This window comes from Perca flavescens, chromosome 14 (assembly GCF_004354835.1).
Source record: "Perca flavescens isolate YP-PL-M2 chromosome 14, PFLA_1.0, whole genome shotgun sequence".
NCBI classification, from domain to species: domain Eukaryota; kingdom Metazoa; phylum Chordata; class Actinopteri; order Perciformes; family Percidae; genus Perca; species Perca flavescens.
This window is the reverse complement of record NC_041344.1, coordinates 6,135,124-6,154,116: the sequence shown is the minus strand read 5'-3', so window position 1 is coordinate 6,154,116 and position 18,993 is coordinate 6,135,124. Positions and strand designations below refer to the sequence as shown.

Sequence of the window (18,993 nt, the reverse complement as noted above, 5' to 3'; positions counted from 1 at the left end):
ACTGGCATCTCTGCTCACACGCCATCACCGTGTGTGTGTGTGTGTGTGTGTGTGTGTGTGTGTGTGTGTGTGTGTGTGTGTGTGTGTGTGTGTGTGTGTGTGTGTGTGTGTGTGTGTGTGTGTGTGTGTGTGTGTGTGTGTGTGTGTGTGTGTGTGTGTGTGTGTGTCTTAATCCATCCATCTGTCCATGAACCTGCTAAATTAGAAGCTGTTGAAAGGTTACTGCCCGGACGTCTAAAGTGTCAGCACCAGACACAACTTATCAGCTTGTCCGTTGTATTCCTGGAGTTCTATTGTCTGCTGTTGATGTACCAAGAACAGTGTTTCCCACAGAATTAGAGTCTATTTGTGGCATAATTACATGATGAATGTGCAGGAGCCATGAAAAAAAACGTTATGAGCCTGCCTCTCTGCTGAGCAGTTAAGCTTTATTTACACTAACCTGGAGAAAACAACTTCTGGACCCACACCCCCCACACAGCTCCTCTGAAGACATCAAGTATGTTAAGTCTGTTTCTCTCTGCTGTTTAGTTTTTTTTTCCACATACAGGGTTTTTCCTGCATAGAGAAAGTTTTGGCGCCCACCCCTAAAGAGATTTTAGCCGGCGCCAAAGGAAAATCACAAGCGCCAAAATGTCTTATTTCCAGCAGCCTGCCTCCCTCTTATCCATAGCCACTATATCCACATGCGGCTGGCGCTGAATTGACTGGATCTGAACGCTCCGGTGTAAAGCCAGCGCTAATGGCATCGCTGTTTGCATAGTCAGGTTGTACCGGACTCTTGCAGGTGACCATTCTGTGCCTTCTGCCGGTGCTCCGAATGCTGCCTGTCGGCAAATAAGTAGTAACCAGTGGAATTGCATTCTTGACTTGGGAGCCAGCCAGTTCAAAGACTCATACATTTGGCAATGATGAGTTCTATAAGGACATCTAAGCACAAATCTGCAAAGACTGTTGTAAAGTAGAGAAATAGGAAGATTTGAATCTGTGGTATTCCCGTATATGGTATCGGCATAATCAATTATTGGAAGTATCAAATGAGTTATAATTCTTTTTTGAACCTGTTGTGAAAAACAATCTACAGAGCGATAAAGTGACTTCAATTGGCGATACATTTTCTTTGAAGGAGAGCTGGTTATCAAGCCAAAGACCAAGATATTTGTACTCTTCAACTATTGTTAAAACTGATTTATCAAGAAAACTAATTGACCACCATTTAGATATAGGCAAAGAATTAGGTCTAGTGCAAAACAACATAGTGTATGATTTTTTTCTATTCAATAGGAGTTTGTTAGAATAAAACCATTTTTGAACTAGATTAAAGTCCAATTGAAGATATAATTGGATTTGTGAAATATCAGAACTGGATGAATATATTACGGTGTCATCTGCATATAAGTGAATTAAACTGTCAGTACACATTTGTGGTAAATCATTAATAAAGATCGAGAATAAGAGCGGGCCTAAGGATGAACCTTGTGGAACACCTTTATCAATGATTTTAAAGCCAGACTGGGTGCCTTGAAAAGCAACACATTGACTTCTATGATGAAGAAAAGAATAAAAAAATAATAAAGAGTCTGAAGAAAGACCAATAGCATGTAATTTGTCTAAGAGAAGATAGTGGTCAACCATATCAAAAGCTTTGGTAAGATCAATAAATATAGCACCTGTAAGCATATTATTGTCTGATGCGGACAATATGTCGTTTGTGAATTTTAGAAGAGCGGTGGTGGTCGAAAAGTTTGGTCGAAAACCAGATTGATGTGAAGATAGTACATTTTGATCATTAAGGTATTTAGACTACACTATTAATAATTGAGATAGGTCTGTAATTGTTAATATCTGTGATGTCACCTCCTTTATGAAGAGGAGATACTCTTGCACACTTCCATGATCGAGGTGTTTTGCAAGTTGCCAATGATATTTGAATAGAATCTTTTTAGAATCTATATATTTTTATGGGTATCAAATCAAATCAACATGAAAAAAGAAAGCATACTGTGTACTATATTTTGCAGCTTATGTTGGAGTTGTGTGAGATAGCTTGTGTTTGAAGAAAAGGATGAAACAAATCCAAGAGGGAATCTCCTTTCTGAAAGAAATATGTGCTAGTGAGAGAGATAGATGAGAATTGATCTCTTCCCCAGATGTCCCAGGCAATTTCCGTGGAGTCTGTCCAGGGGTGATAAATCTAGAGGCAGAGCCCATGTTTCCGCTTCCATTAGAGCTGTTTGGGTCAACACGTGCTCCTGTCTATTTTTAAAATGGACTCTTCTCTGCCAGCGTGCCAAAAGGAGAGTACTATCACACTCTACATTCTCACTTTCTCAGGAACTACCTGTACATGTCTAATGAATGAATGCTGGACATTTGTGTGAGTTGTTCTTATCTAGACCGATTGATTAATGGATTGGTTAACTTGAATGATTGACAGCTCTATGGGGAGTACCAAGAAAACCAAGGAGGCTCCGGCAGACGGGAGGCCACACGCCTGCTGACCGAGAGACAGATCAAGAAACATGGCAACCACCCCCGCAGCCATGGCAGGACACGACATGGCCGGCGTGGCCATGGTCAAAATGGATGCCACAGTCGACATCAGCACGGCTATCACAGCAGACAAAGGAACAGGCATCAGCCTAACCTGGAGGCAGAGGCTGACGAGCCAGATGAGCAAACAGCTGACCTCACGTCCTCTATGAAGAAGAAACGCTCCTACTCCAAATGTAGAGGTGAGCAATCCTGATTAAAAGAAGTAAGTAAATGAATAGATGTCCTTATTTCTTTTTGTGTGAGCTTTTGTGTTTCTTTTTTGGTTTTGTCAGACTGTATAGCACGGGTGCAGCGATTCCTTGTGACCAGGTTGGGAGAGGACTGGATCTTCCTTGTTCTGCTGGGCATCACCATGGCGCTGGTCAGCTGGACAATGGACTATGCCAGCGCAAAGAGCCTGCAAGGTAAGACTACAGATCCCATAATGCATTGCAGAAGCCATTTAAGTAAACGAAAAGCTGGTGCAAAACGATATTTGCATTTTTCTCTTCCTCTGTGAATTTACTTTTATGCCTGTCTCATTCCTTACCTTCTGTCTGCTACTTCTGTCTTCTATTCTCTCTCTTGCTTTCCTCTTTCACCCGTTTCTCCTTACTTCATCCTACACCTAGGGCTGGGCGATATGGAAAAAATCAAATATCACGATATTTTTGACCAAATACCTCTATCGATACCGCAACGATATTGTAGTGTTGAGGTGCTTTCACACAATATTTACACAATGAGATTTTTGATGATTAATCATCAGTAATGTGGATATAATGACTAAGTGGGTAAAGGCAAATAATAGAACAGTTACAGTCTGGTAAGTTCAGAAAAGTACATCACTTTAGTGTAATGCAGCCCTTAAAACCAGGAAAAGCCAACACTTATGCCATATTACGATATTACGATATCCAAAATCTAAGATGATCTAGTCTCAGATCACGATATTGATATAATATCGATATATTGCCCAGCTCTACCTACACCCCTGCTATTTATACTTATCTTTATCTTATTAATCTGTCATTCTTTTGTTTTTCCTTTTTTTCTTCCACCTCTACCATATCTTTCTTTCTCCTCTCTTCCCTCCCTCCCTCCCTCCTTCAGCCTATAAATGGATTTATGGGGAGCTGAAGGGGAACATCCCCCTGCAGTACCTGGCCTGGGTTTCATATCCCCTGATCTTCATCCTGTTCTCCTCCCTCTTCTGTCACCTGGTCGCTCCTCAAGCTATCGGTCTGTACCCCCTTCCTCCTCGTGGCTATGTTCTCATTTGCCTTTTAGGCCCTGATGCACCGAGCCAACCTTTTTTTCGGTCGATTCAACATGTTGAATCGGTAAACGAGAGTGAGGAAAACGAGAGTGAGGAAATCAAACAAGTGACTGTGACAGGCACACACAGGGCTCCTTTCATTTTTCATCTCATCTGATCAATCCAATACACATAAGAGCTGTCAAAACTAGTCAAAAATAACGTTTGAATGTTTCTTCTCGGCTCGAACGATTGGAATAATTATTTTTGCACATTATGTCCATAAGATGGCAAACGTACAAGATATACATAACTACTTGTGTAGGCATGTTTATTCCAAAAAAAACATGTATTTTAAAAGGTCTCTACATACCTACACATTACAAAATAAACTAACGTTAATAAACTAATATCATATACCGTGATATTTAATATAAACACTGTAATAGACCTCTCTCTCTCTCTCTCTCGCTCTTGCTCTCTCTCTCTCTGCACCGCTAAACAACTAGCTACCTAGCAAGCAAGCTAGTTTACCAGCCAGCCGGCCAGCCTCTAAATTAGTAAAATGTAAGAACTTGATGTTTAATTCACACTCTTGTCAAATCTAAGGAAAGCACATTGCTATCGCCAGATGAGTGACAATTTAGTTTGGCTAATTTTCTGTAACCAGTGTATGATGAAGACATGTTGGGTGGGTGAAATTAGCAGGCGAAATTAGCTAACGAGCCAGCCGCCGGCCGTTTGGTTGCTCCGCTCCCACTCCCACTGTAGGGAGACTTCTTTGCCGAGAGAACGGATGACGGACCGGGAGAGGGACAGTCCGGTTAGCCATCTGCCAGCGCCTGCTGTCTTCTCGGCGGGGAGTGAAGCAGAAGGACCGTAGGCTCTGTTTGGTTCTTTTGCTGATCGAGCAAACGCTGTTTGTTGTGGGTATCATAGCAACGTTATCTTGTTACCCTTGGAATAGATTACCGCCGCCTGCTGGTATGGAGAGTTATTTCCTCTCACGCAGGCTGTAGACTCTGCCGAGGGCCGAGTCCCCGGCTTTCGGCTTGGTGTGTCAGGGCCTTTAGTCTCTGATAGAATGCCTCTGGTTATTAATGCATATTAGACAATGTACCTTTGTATGCAACATCACATACTGGAATAGTCATCCCTGCAAATCAATGAAATAAGATGCTGTAACTTTTGATTGGAATGAAAGCCAGCTGAGTCTAAGCCCTCCAGGGTGCATGATTACCTATCTCAGCTTCACAAGAATACAAAATAATGTTTTTCACATCATCTCCTACCTTTTTTTCACGTAGAATGTTTGAATTGTTCTTTAATTCAAACCTCTTTGTCCCCTCTTCCCCTACTAAAATACCTCTGTTCCACCTTCTGTCTCAGGTTCTGGCATCCCAGAGCTGAAGACCATCCTGAGAGGCGTGGTGCTTAAGGAGTATTTAACTCTCAAGGCCTTTGTTGCTAAAGTCATTGGTCTGACTGCTGCCCTGGGCAGCGGCATGCCTGTAGGCAAAGAGGTGGGTGATCCAGATTTTTTTAACACAGATTAATTAACCAATCTCTCCCTATAAATTTTCACTCAGTCTAACAACCAACAGCTTCTTTTGTGTGGTGTTTGGTCTTACTGTATGTAATGCTATAGAACATCATTTCACTTCATCTGCTCCACTCAGGGCCCGTTTGTTCACATCGCCAGTATCTGTGCTGCAGTTCTCAGCAGGTTCATGTCCTGCTTCTCGGGAGCTTATCAGGTAAGAAACATTTTCATTTACATGCAACTTTTAAGTGGGATTATAAAAAAAAAAACCTGTATACTGTATGAGACATTCCTCATCTATATGTTGTCTTTCTATCATCTCAATCCTCCTCTTCTTCCTCTCCGGATCAGTAGAATCCATACTGTTACACGGACATCCTGACAGTAGGCTGTGCTGTCGGGGTGGGCTGCTGCTTTGGTACTCCACTTGGAGGTACACAGCCTTTCTCTGTTCTGTGTCCCACTCACACATTCAAAGTTCACACTCATCTGATATCTATGTAAATAGGAAAAAAATGGGGCCCGGGGAAACTTGAAATATCCACGAATTTTGCAATTTTTCAGGAAATATCATGTTGTTAGCATGTACTAGTCTTTAGCTTTGGCTTAGTGCATTGTTTTCGGTTGCTGCCTGTTTAATTACTGGTTCTTTCCTTATTTTCTTTCACCAGGTGTGCTCTTCAGTATAGAGGTAACATCCACATACTTTGCTGTGAGAAACTACTGGAGAGGATACTTTGCTGCTACGTTTAGTGCCTTCATATTCAGAGTGTTATCAGTGTTCAACAAAGATGCAGGTATGGATTGGAGAAAAGTATTTATCAAGATGTTTTGTCATTCAAATGTTATGATCAAGATTGTGTCACCTTCTCTTTATCAAACAGGCAGTAGAGGGCGCCTTTACTTCAATAATCATCACCAAGCAACTCACATCTTTTTAGTGACACTGATTTAATGTATTTACTTTAGGCACATCATGCAATTTCCACTAGGTGGTGTCCTCCACCATGTAGCTGCGGAGTATTGTAATGCCTGACCAAGGTTATGAAAATGTCTTATAAATAATTTAAGTGAGTTCCAGACAAACCAAGAAATATCTTTTCTCATTTCACTGTGCCAACACTTTCCTATGACTTTCCAAAAGGAAGTTAGTCAGTTAATCATTAGCAAATTACAGAGATGATGTACAACATATTTTTTCTTTTAGATAATTTTTTTGGGGCATTTTAGGCCTTTAATTCCTCAGGACAGATGAAGACATGAAAGGGGAGAGAGAAGGGGAACGACATGCAGCAAAGGGCCGCAGGTTGGAGTCGAACCCGCGGCCGCCGCATCGAGGAGTAAACCTCTATATATGTGCGCTTTCTCTACCAACTGAGTTAACCCGGCCACATGTACAACATTTTTAATCTACAGACTGAATAAATATAATTTTTGAAATACTGTAAATTTCACCTCTTCGCCTTTTCTTCGTCTTTCAGTAACCATCACTGCTCTGTTCAGGACAAACTTCCGCATGGATTTCCCTTTTGACCTTCAGGAGCTGCCGGCATTCGCCATCATTGGGTGAGCGACTAGAAAACTGAGCCAAAGACATATATGGCTGTGTGTGTGTGTGTGTGTGTGTGTGTGTGTGTGTGTGTGTGTGTGTGTGTGTGTGTGTGTGTGTGTGTGTGTGTGTGTGTGTGTCTGTGTCTGTGTCTGTGTCTGTGTGTGTCTTCCTTCCTTATGGACAAGATGGAAAATGTTAATAAGCCAAACTTTATGCAAATGTGGCATTTAAAAACATGGAGAGTCCAATTATTAGTTCTTCCTTTATCTCAGGGAAAGAGAGAGACATAGAACATGCAGGTGTGACGAATGAATAGATGACTTGACCTGGCTAATTTAAGTTTATTCCTTTGTGCAGGATCTCCTGTGGGTTCCTGGGGGCGTTCTTCGTCTATCTCAACAGACAGGTGGTGCTGTTTATGAGACGACCCAACGCCATGACCCGCTTCCTGACCAAACAGTGAGTCTCATATTTTTTTAATATTTGCTTTATATATATATATATATATATATATAGTGTATATATATACAGTGTGTGTGTGTATATATATATATATATATATATATATATATATATATATATATATATATATATATATATATATATATACTGTATAGGCTAAAGGGTGGTATGGCATGGGATCTTAATACTTGAGCACTTCAAATGAACATCTATTATTCTAATGAATTTTGATTAATTAATAGAATTTTGTTTGGATTTTGATTGTTAGAGATATTTACTAATGTTTGTTTCATTAACAAACCTTTTTTTCCTGTTTTCCCTCCCAGCCGGCTGATCTTTCCAGCTGTGGTAACGCTGGTCATCGCCACCTTGACCTTTCCCCCCGGGTTTGGACAGTTCATGGCAGGAGAGGTCAGAGCTTATATGTTTATAAACAAGGAAGAATACAGGGCATGTAAATCTGTTTGTACCTGCATGCAAGGCTGACAGCTACAGAGAGCTGAGTAACAAAAAGCTGCAGCAAATGCTACCCCACAAAAGCGAACAGCTGTAACTAATTTACATGTTTTAAAACACCACTACTCACAGATTATTTATGCAAGAGTGCACTTGCTTTAAAACACCACAGAACAAAGTTGCGGTGTCCAGTATCTATCGACAGGCCGTGATGTGTCATAACCAGAAAGTAAAATCCAACAATCTCTTAGATCTTTTATTCCTTTGGACACATCACAGACCAGTAGACTTGATAAATACAAGCCTGCTGTGTTCCCTTCACTGACCCTACATCACAGGATTTTTGCGTATTGAAGTTGATCTCTCGGTGTGGGAAAAACAGCAACAAACTTCGATCTGGCAGTGGTATTAGCGTGCTAGGAGGAATTCAGTTAAGGGTGTTAGAACCTCATAAAGGGCCGTCCACACCAAGAACGATAACTATGAATATACAGTGTAGTTTTAAAAATCGTTCTAACTCAAGTGGATGGCTGAGTCCACACCGCAACTATGACGACAACAACAGTGGAGAACGATCAGAGCGATTTGATGAACGATAGAAACACTGACAGCCAATCAAAATCCACCTGTATTTGCAGCATGACACGGCGGAGAGAGGGGAGAGAGAGGTGTTTTATTTTGTGTGGCGTGTAAAATGTTGTAAATAAATAACAAAATGTGAAATTAATGTTTTGTTATTACAGAGGGAAAGTACCGTTGGGTACCGGAACTGAATTCCACGTACTGGTATCGATACCGTACCGGAAGAATAATGAACGGTACCCAACCCTAATGTTAGATAAAGTGCGACGCATCACCGCAATACCGGCGGTGACGTGCTACCGTGGTGATGACATCATCACCGCATATTTTTAATTTCTTTTTTTACTTTTTGCTCGTGGAAGTTACAGGAGAACAGATATTGTGTGATATGAAATATAATGAAAGAAGTAATCATTGTGTAGTAATCCTCATCGACTGTCTTCTATCCTACATTCAAGAGTTTATGGAGAGAAAAAACAAACAACTTAAGTTGCTCGTCACTTCAGCTTTGCACGTGAGGATGGACAGTCCATTGAGCTGAGGTGGACACATTAACGTTAACGCTGCAGTGTTTACCATTGCGCATTAGCCTAGCAGCTAGCGGAGTTTCTTTCTGCTTATAGTTTAATCCAGACAAAACTGCACGGTTGAATTTCAGCCTGCATGCACGTTTTGTAGCCTAAACAGAGCTTACAGTATATTGGTTGTATTAGAGAGAGCAACAAGTTAGCGGGCTGCCGAGTCGCCCTCTCTGCTCTCTGTCTGCTCAGCTGCTAAGACCGCTGTGCTGCAAAGCATCTGCCCTCGGCATTGTCTGCAAACCTTTTTTTTCTTTTTACTTTATTGACAATAGAGCTTTCTGAACTGACTGGAATAGATCGTCGGAGAGGAGAGAAAGCAGAGTGGCCGTAAGTGACAGAAAACACAGTGAAGACTCTCACATTGAGCTGAAATGGAAACACTGTACTAAGGGTTAAGCCAATGTTTTTTCGGGGGTAACGCCATTCACTTTACCGGCGGTATTGACAACAGATAAAGCCACCGCGTCTTGAGAAGCTGAAGCTTGTTTTATTGTTTACTTTTAACTCACTTTACATCATCTTTGCCATCTCTTTTTCCTCTCGTTTTTCCTCACGGCGGCACTCATACTCTACTCCCCGTTACCGCTTGCTCTCCTCCACACGGGCACTGACGTCACTCACTTAAGGCACCCTGCCACTCTCGCTCTAACTTACGCTAGTCTCGTAAGGAGGTTGCGGTTAACCGCAATACCGCGGTGTATGTTGCTTCGTCACCGCGGTAAGAAAAACACTATACCGTCACGGCCATATCTTGTAGCCTTCTTTGCACGCACACAAGCAGTTTTAAGGTGAAAGCCAGACGGAGCCATTTACAGCATCAACAGCTCACCTACCAAGAGCTAAGATCAAATCACGTGTTTCACAGATGCCTAAAATAGACCACTAGAATAGACATTAACAGTGTGAAGCAGGTGTGTGTTATACACTGTTAAATAAATGCATGCATATCCATCTGTGTTCTTATGTCAGTCAGCAACACCTGAACATGTTTATTTGTTTTCCATGCCCCCAGTGCATGCCTTTCACACCCTCATTGTAGAAATGTCTTGCACCTTTTACAACAAACTCACGCATTGTTTTAACACAGCAGGGGAATGAAGTGATATCTACATTTCTACATTTAAACAATCCCCCCCCCCCCCCCCCCCCCCACCCCACCCCTAGAAAGTGTCTATATAGCTTTTGGGGAATTAAATCCTACCAATCCAACCTGATGGCACAGTGCAGAGTGACAGAAGCAGCAGCAGCACAGAGAGAGGAGATTAAAAGCTACAAGGGTTCTAAACGGGACGTGAACCCACGACTTCAAAAAGGCACAGGAAAGCCTATTATTACATCCAGCTTCATCGAGGCCAACGGCAGCCTTTCACAGAGCGGATCCTCAACATTTCCATTCACACACTAAATGATGAATTTCAGGGCCTCGATTCAACCCTAGCTTAAGCAGGAAGTACCAAAGTAGAAAAATCTGAATGACGGTGGTGTTGTTTTTCCCCCCGCAGCGGCGTTGTGCAGATGCGCGATGTGCTGCAATTTGTCCCTGTGAGAAAATTCAGAGGAATCTATGCAAATGTTCAAAATGGTTGAAGTAAATTAGTCATCCATGAGTCATCTAAAGAGAATGAGTCATTGGACACGGCCACCCGTACCCGTCTGCTTCCAGCTTTCTGGATGACTTCCTGCCTGTTTGTCCTACTTGACTTTATTCTTCTCTTCACGTTTTTGTCTCCCTTTTCTTTTTCTCTCTTTCCTTTTTCCCCTTTTGTTTCTCCTTAATCATCCATTTCCCCCCTGGTCTCTTTTCCTTTCCCTTGATAAACTTCACCCCCCCCTCCATCCATGTTTCCTTCTTCTCTTGCTCTCCTATGGTTTCTTCTCCCCACTTTGCTTTACACTGTCCTTCCCTTTTCTCTCTTCTTCTCTTCCAAATCTCTCTTTCTCCCTGTGTCCCTCTATTGCTTTTCACTGTCTGTCATCCTTTTTACTACCTTGTTTCTTCCCTTTCTCTCTCTATCCTTTCTCTTTCCATTCTCACCCTTTTTTTCTCCAGTTTTCTTTACACATTCCCATCTTTATCTATTTCTGTTCGAATTCCCTTTTTACCTGCACCCTTTCTCCCACTCTACCTCCTTCTTTTCCTTTTTCTTTCTTTCTCCTTCTTTGCAACGTCTCTGACCATTCCTGTTTTCTCCTCCCCCTCCTTTTTGCCCTCTCTGTCCATCTCTCTTCAATTTCTCTCTCTCTCTCTCTCTCCTCCACCCACGTTTCTTCCTCCACCTCTTGTCCACCTGACTCACATCCTAATCTTCCCTCTGTACTCCCTGCCCTTATCTCTTCTTCCCTCTGCTTTTGATTCCTCTCTGCCCCTCTCCAGCTGATGCCAAGGGAGTGTATCAACTCCCTGTTTGACAACTTTACGTGGACAAAGATTTCAGGATCACCTCCTCCGGCTGGTCTGGGCCTCTCTGCCGCCTGGCTGCACCCTGATGTCAGTGTCTTCCTTGTCCTGCTGCTCTTCTTAATTATGAAGGTCTGTGGCTGCCAGAAAAAGTGTGTGTGTCATTGTTTGTGTGTGTGTGTGTGTGTGTGTGTGTGTGTGTGTGTGTGTGTGTGTGTGTGTGTGTGTGTGTGTGTGTGTGTGTGTGTGTGTGTGTGTGTGTGTGTGTGTTTGTGTGTGACGTCAGCATTTTCGTCATCCTCCTCTTCATTAGGGACATTTGTTGCAGGTCACTCTTGTTGTGTGTCGGTAACAGGAACATGTGTGGGTGTGTTTTTGTCTTCTTTATCTCTTCCTGTCCAAGGTCAACAGTGCTGGCAAGCTGCCAGATGGATCATTCTTATATTTTCTTGAAAGCATCCACACACACACACACACACACACACACACACACACACACACACACACACACACCCTGGAGAGTTTGACTGTGAACACGCAGAGGGTTGATAGAACTGTCTGTAAAAAAAATCCTACAGCCTATACACAGGTGGACAAAGGATCACTAAAACAGTATGAACAACCCAATTAAACCTTAATAACTAAATCACTATGACACGGCAGCTACATAAACCATAATGAATGCTTATGAGGAGCATGTATCATCTTAGATTTATATGTGAATCTTCAAAGCATCATCATCAGGCAAGTAACAGGTTCAAAGAGAACAAGCAGTGTGATGCATCAGTTTCAGAAGGCACTGCACGGTCAGTGTAATGTCCAAGGCCATTTTTTAAAGTTCACTCCGAAGTGCAGTAACTGCTCCCACCCATAAAAATAAATGGGTGGTTTAACATCCAGACAATGTCAGAGTAGAGGACCTCATCCGAAAGGAACTTGATGGCAGTCAGACCCGATCGGAATATCAATAGCAACAGTTACAACCGATCCAAAATTTCATTCAACCCACCAACCAGAGCACCAACACTGGCAGCAGCATGATTCACTATCAATGGAAAGATAAGTAGCAATGCATATAATTTTTCATGGTGCTTGTCTGCCTCAAAAAATCTTTTGCCTCTGTGATGATTATGACACATGAGTGTGCTTGGGTCCCCTCAGGGAATGAAACACATTGACAAACAGATGCAGGACTTGAAGGGGTAAAGCGGACCCTACCGGACCCAAGTAATTTAAATATGATTTGGTCTTGAATATTAAGAACTGAGTCGACCTGTGAAGATCTCCATGTTGTGTCTTTACACAGCTCATTTCAGTAGATCTAACCATCCAACCATGTCAAATATACCGCTGCAGACAGTTCAACATGCAGTTTAACCGGACAAGAAAGTTTGAGGTTGTTCGAAAACCAGTGGGTAATTCATACATACTTAAGTTGTATTGACATACTTCTGTACTTGATACTGTAGATTGTTTCTGACAGTAGGCCTGCACGATTCAGGGAAAAATATTAAGCACAATTTTTTTTAGCTTAGAATTGATGTCACGATTCTCTGCCACGATTTTTGTGTAATGTTTATTGCACACATGAACCATGACAAAACAAAACAAATTGGCGGTACCAAACATAGATTTTTGTTGGCACCTATAGCACATTGCGCATCATCACAAGCTTGTAAACCTAGAGGCTTCAATGAATAAATAAAATAAAATACATACTGGCCATTTAAGTACAGTAGGCTACCAAAAATAGTGACATATAACACAATTAACTAAATATGGCCCTGACACAGGCTCTATCTGAACTCCTTGAACAGGTCTTTACATAATTAAAAAGTCAGTCAACATGCTGCAGCTGCAGCTTCAGTCTCTAGAGAAATGGAGTTTGTCAGTTGTCAGTTTAAGAACAGTATCAAAAACAGAATAATTTCTTAGCACACTCTTTAACTGCTTGCCTTTCATGTCTTCAGCTGTCCTATCAAAATAAAGGCCGAAAATGCCCCCAAAAAAATTAAAATTAAATTGCGAACAGGGGTGAATCGAGATCGCGATTTTATAACGATTAATCGTGCAGGCCTGTCTGACAGTAAAGCAGTTGGGTTGTCATCCAGTTTATATAATACTGCCCCACTGAGAAATAACAGTGTAACCATCAAACTGAAGCTATCAGTTTGATTTGAATTGTAATCAAGACAGAAACACAGTCTGTTTGCTGCTGCAGAACACAGCACCAAGCTGTTGCTTCCTCCTGTTAGATGAAAATCTGCAGCTTCTCAAGAGCTCAAGTAGAGAAAAGTGAAGCAGTGGGAAACTGGGGAAACAGATTACCTTTCTTAGTAAATACAAAACCAAACTTTTCAATCTACAAGAAAGCCACATTACACAAAGTTTGGTTCACACCAGTATTTGCTGTCTTTCTCAAATTCTGACCAACAACTGCGTTGTATTGGTCAGAGTTGTCAGGTTGTGAGTTTCTGCCAAGTTAAACCACTAAGAAATCCGGATTGTTCTGTCCTTTCCTGGGATTCCAACTGGAGACCAACCACTCTAAGGGCCCTATTTTAAAGATCTAAACGCGCGGCGTGAAGCGCCTGGCGCAGGTGCGTTTAGGGCGTGTCCAAATCCACTTTTACTAGTTTTACGGCGGAAAAAAGGGTCCGTGCGCCGGGCGCATGGTTCAAAAGGGTTGTACTTAGTTTCTTAATTAATTCATAGGTGTGTTTTGGGCGTAACATGCAATAAACCAATCATCTCCCATTCCCTTTAAAAGACGGCGCGTTTGTACCTTGGCGCATTGCTGTTATGATGGCGGATTTGCTGCTTAATATTTTTATTTGCAATCTTTTGCATGTTTATGTGCTGCTGCGATTACCTGTGTGTGTAACAAGCATAGTGTGCGCGCGCTATGCATAAGCCTAGACACATTTCACTAATTTGCTGTTAAAATAACAATGAAATGCTGTGCTATTGACTTTAGACCAGGTTTTTGTTGGTCAATGGCGCGATCACTTCCTGCTGCCTCAAGATAACAATACACCAAGAATTCACCTGAACACACCTCCCTGTAAGAGCAGCACGCCCATTGGCGCACAGATGGGCAGGTGCATTTTCTTTTTAAACGACGCGGGAGCTGGACAGGAAAATGACAACTGGGTCGGTCTTAAACTAGCGCTGCGCTGGTTGCAAGATAGGGCCCTAAAAGCTTACATCTTCCCAGGACCAGAAACTTCCGTCAATTAACCCTAATTTTGACCCGATGAATAGAAATATTTAAATGGTACTCCACAAAATTTGTCCTAGATTCACTTCTCGTTGTTAGATTTCCAAAATAACTTAAAGTACTCAAGTATTCCCCCGCTCCCACCTCATTGGCCTAATGTAGGAGTTGGTAAAAGACTCAAACAGGATATTAAAGCCCGCCACTCAGCGTCATGCACTGCATTGGTTTTGTCGTGGTGTTTCTCAGTTGAGCAGAAAGGCTCCCTGCAGTGAAAACTTAATTTAACCAAAACTGAGAGCAGCTGGCTCGTAAAACTCCTTTCACAACACACGCATACTGTGTGTTTTTTGCTTTCTTGTTGCCTTCTGCTGCTGTCTTTCTCTGAAACCTACTCCAACACACACTCTCTGTTTCCCTATCTCCCTTTGTCCAACACATGATCAGACTTTCTCTTTGTTTGTCTGTATTTCCATCTACCTGCAAAACAAACTGTTAAATGATGTGCTAGTTACATGTAGGTGCATTGTAGTGAAGCAAACATAGAATTTTTTTTTTTAAATTATATTTCTTTATATATATATTTTTATATATATTCCTTTGATTTAAATTTAGGACCAGTTTGGCTAACAAATTGGTAAAATTAACCCTTTTTTCCGAGTGGGGGTGCAGGCTAAGAAACCCTAACAATCCATCCCAACAAGTTGTATCTGAGACCAGCTCTAGTCAAACAGTCAGAAGGTACTGTAATCTGAACTCCAACAGGAAGACAACTTGTGTGCTCTTTTCATGGTGACATCATAAGTGACAATCTTGCAGAAAATGGCAGGGATAAAATGCCTTATTGGTTTATCAGCAGAGAATAAGATAAGTGATATTTTAATTTTAGGTAGGATAATGTCAGAGGGGTGCTCATTTTGACATGCTGCTCATTTAAGTTGTTTTGAGTGGCTCCACCTGCCTGCACAATCGCTTTCCATTTTACCTGCAAATAGCAAATGAACCCTCGACTTTGTTTCTCAGCATCTGTGGCAAACATCTTCACTGTACCACAATTGAAACGAGTTGAACATTTTAGCCTTATGTAAATGAGAGCAACATTTGCCTTGAAGCGTGAAAAAACGATTGAGGAAAAACGGTGAGGTGGAAATTTAGTCTTTACCCGCTGTGGATAGATATCTGTGGAGGAGAAGGAAGGAGAGATGGAGAAGGAGAAGTTGGTCTAGGATTGAACCGTTGTTGTCCCTTGCCTCCAAGGTAACCGACAAAACAAGAATGAAATACTGCTTGGCACAAGCTCATGTGAAGAGTTGGAGAAGGCTGTAGGCTGCTTATTTAGTTCCACGTTTGCTTATAAAGCATTGACCCGGCGACAAGCGAGGATTACTGGAGACGATATTGTGCAATTTGTTCGATTCCAGTGGGTCTTTAGGGGGGCTCAAACTCAGGGTTAGGACAAACAATCCTAGGGTGAAAATCTAAAAGAAACATAGGAAGATGAGCGTGAACGTTCATATTTAACATTTGACGTAGTAGTTTATTGGATTATTTTGTCAGCACAACGCAAGACGAGATTTTCAAGACCCATATACAGTATATTTTCTATATAGATATACTGTATATAGTGTTATTTTTACAGCTTTTTATGTTTGTACAGCTTTTAAACAAAACCCACAAGCAGCTTATTTATTAGATAGTTTTATCTGTCACAGAATTTTTTTTTTTATGACCAACAACGATGAGTTAGAGCTCTTACCTTCAGTCTTCAGTCCATATTTTCAGTCAGACTATAACTGTCTGGTTTTTTACTTCCATCTGTGTCTCTCTGTTACTTCCGTCTCTGTCTGTCTTTATTGCACATAAACAGGCACCCACATTTATTTTCACTCCACGTTGTTCTCTATCAAACAGTGGAGCCAACTCGGTGTCTCAGTGTTTCTGCTCCCATCTCTCTCTGGATTTGGTCCACTGATGAAAGTGTGTGCCGGACGCCTGTGTGTGCCTGTTTTTGTGTGCTGTGTGTTTCTGCGTGATTGTGTTTGACTGTCAGGATTAAAAGAGAGAAGAAGACTGAGCGCAGTCCTCCCTGCCATCAGGATAGCAGCCACCCAGTGCGAGACGTGCTAATGAGTTTTTATCTTGTACCACAGTAATTAAGTTCTCAAACGACGATGACAAACGATGTGTAGAATGGTAATCTGGACTGTTAAAATGATAATGCAGTGTTTGAGAGCCCAGTATGTGGTGCCTGGGAAGGGATGCTGGTGGTGTGACACACACACACACACACACACACACACACACACACACACCAAAAATCCCAGAGCTTGAGTAAAGGTAATCATTATCGCTGATGAGCTCTCTGCAGCCAAGAAGAAAGTGTATTATTGGGGGAGTTACATTCTGATGAATACAGAAATTGTTTCAAGACAAACGGAGCAAGTGACCTTTGAGGTTGAGTTTAGCTTTAACCTGCAGAGGAGTTTGCATATTTGATATGTTTTTCACCCACTCAGTCCCACAGCCACACATACATCTGGAAGCCGCCCAGTACAGCTGCAGCACCATGCGTTGCAGCTTCACTGGAGCAGCTGTTGATTAAGTGCCTTGCTCAAGGACACACCAAGGGTGTGATTGGTTCCCCTTCCCCACCACATGCATACACAAATCTTCCTCATTCTTCACTTTTGTTGTAACTCATCAAGCTGTGACGCAGCGCGTGTGCAAAGCCAAACGCAAATGTCTTTGCTAGTTTAAGACCCGACGCAGTTGTCAATTTCCCGTCCAGCGCCCGCGTCGTTTAAAAAGCAAATGCACTTGCGCCCATGGGCGTGCTGGTCTTACAGGGAGGTGTGTTCAGGTGAATTCTTGGTGTATTGCTATATTGAGGCAGTGGGATGTGATCGCGCCATTGACCAACAAAAACCTGGTCTAAAGTCAATAGCTCAGCATTTCATTGTTATTTTAACAGCAAAATAGTGAAATGTGTCTAGGCTTATGCACAGCGCGCACACTATGCTTGTTACACACACACACAGGGAAGTGCAGCAGCACATAAACATGCAGAAGATTACAAATACAAATATTATGGTGCAAATCCACCATCTTAATAGCAATGCGCCTGGCTTTTAAAGAGAATGGGAGATGACACTGATTGGTTTATTGAATGTTACGCCCAAAACACATCTATGAATTAATGAAGATACTAACTACAACCCTTTTGAACCATGCGCCCGGCGCACAGACCCTTTTCCTGCCGTCAAACTAGCAAAAGTGGATTTGGACACGCCCTAAACGCACCTGCGCCATGGGGCACATAGTGTCAAGTGCTAAAACATGGTTTGCTGGCCTTTGTTTTAATGCTGTTCACATCTAACATTGATGAGAAGCTGCATCACCATCAGCCTATGGCACACTTTGTTTTTATTGGTTTCCACCAACGAGTTCTCTTGTCTGAACAGTGTTGCACATTTCTTGTCTTGCAGTTCTGGATGTCTGCTGTGGCCACCACCATGCCCATTCCATCTGGGGCTTTCATGCCTGTCTTCATACTAGGTGAGCAACAACACCTGTAGTCTTATATACTGTAGATGGGGTTACATAAGGATGGCTGAGATGATGGTTATTTTGGGCATGCGATTAGTGTTGTGAATGATTAGTGTTAATATTTAAAAAAAATAAGCTTTTATTGGTCAGGTTTTGAACTTCATCAGTAGTATTTAATTGTTTTCAATCATTGCAGTAATACAGAAGTTCTATGATTAGCGACTGAAATCTTGAAATATGCTGTATGCAATTAATTGAGCTCCTTTTCACAGCAGCCATATTGACATGTCATTGCAGGGCAAACACAGGTGGAACTGATCAAACAAATTATCGTTGCGTTCTATATAGTGTCTCACAGACATTCCAGTAAGCTAGCGCCTGCATGCTAGCCCCTACCAGGGCCTTGGCCCACCTAAATGGAACAGGGCCATAATTAAATACACGCGTTTGCCCTGAAATGACATCTAACAATTGGCTGCTGTGAAAAGGACCTATTAGTTATATTTAAGCAGACTGATTTTAGGTTCCAAAGGTTCATTAACTTTAATATGAGGTATCAGTTTCGTATTATTCAGCTCTGAATTGTAGCAATCAGTGTTTAATTGCAGTAGTTTGCAGTTCATCTGTTATTTTTGTAGTGTGAAAGGTTTTGGAGCATGGCCTTTACCAGTGCTTGACTTTAAAACATGCATAATCACCAGCCACAAACCACTTAAAATGAATGAACCCAGCTCTAGATACCATGGCTCATGATGATGTTGTTGTTGGTGGTGTGTGTGTGTGTGTGTGTGTGTGTGTGTGTGTGTGTGTGTGTGTGTGTGTGTGTGTGTGTGTGTGTGTGTGTGTGTGTGTGTGTGTGTGTG

At 41.9% G+C, this 18,993-nt stretch overlaps 1 protein-coding gene across 3 annotated transcripts in view; it reads left to right on the top strand.

Moving 5' to 3' along the window:
• Positions 1-18,993, top strand: part of LOC114568631 (chloride channel protein 1) — a 49,825-nt gene that overhangs the window by 9,442 nt on the left and 21,390 nt on the right. The window contains exons 2-13 of one of the 3 annotated variants that reach the window (XM_028598234.1): positions 2,438-2,735; positions 2,829-2,960; positions 3,649-3,777; positions 5,183-5,316; positions 5,473-5,550; positions 5,691-5,769; positions 6,008-6,133; positions 6,818-6,902; positions 7,246-7,347; positions 7,677-7,761; positions 11,344-11,499; positions 18,070-18,139. In XM_028598234.1, coding sequence (XP_028454035.1) covers positions 2,438-2,735; positions 2,829-2,960; positions 3,649-3,777; positions 5,183-5,316; positions 5,473-5,550; positions 5,691-5,769; positions 6,008-6,133; positions 6,818-6,902; positions 7,246-7,347; positions 7,677-7,761; positions 11,344-11,499; positions 18,070-18,139 — 1,474 coding nt within the window. The remainder of the gene's footprint in view (positions 1-2,437; positions 2,736-2,828; positions 2,961-3,648; positions 3,778-5,182; positions 5,317-5,472; positions 5,551-5,690; positions 5,770-6,007; positions 6,134-6,817; positions 6,903-7,245; positions 7,348-7,676; positions 7,762-11,343; positions 11,500-18,069; positions 18,140-18,993) is intronic. The other 2 variants (XM_028598235.1, XM_028598236.1) reach the window with 2 other exon arrangements.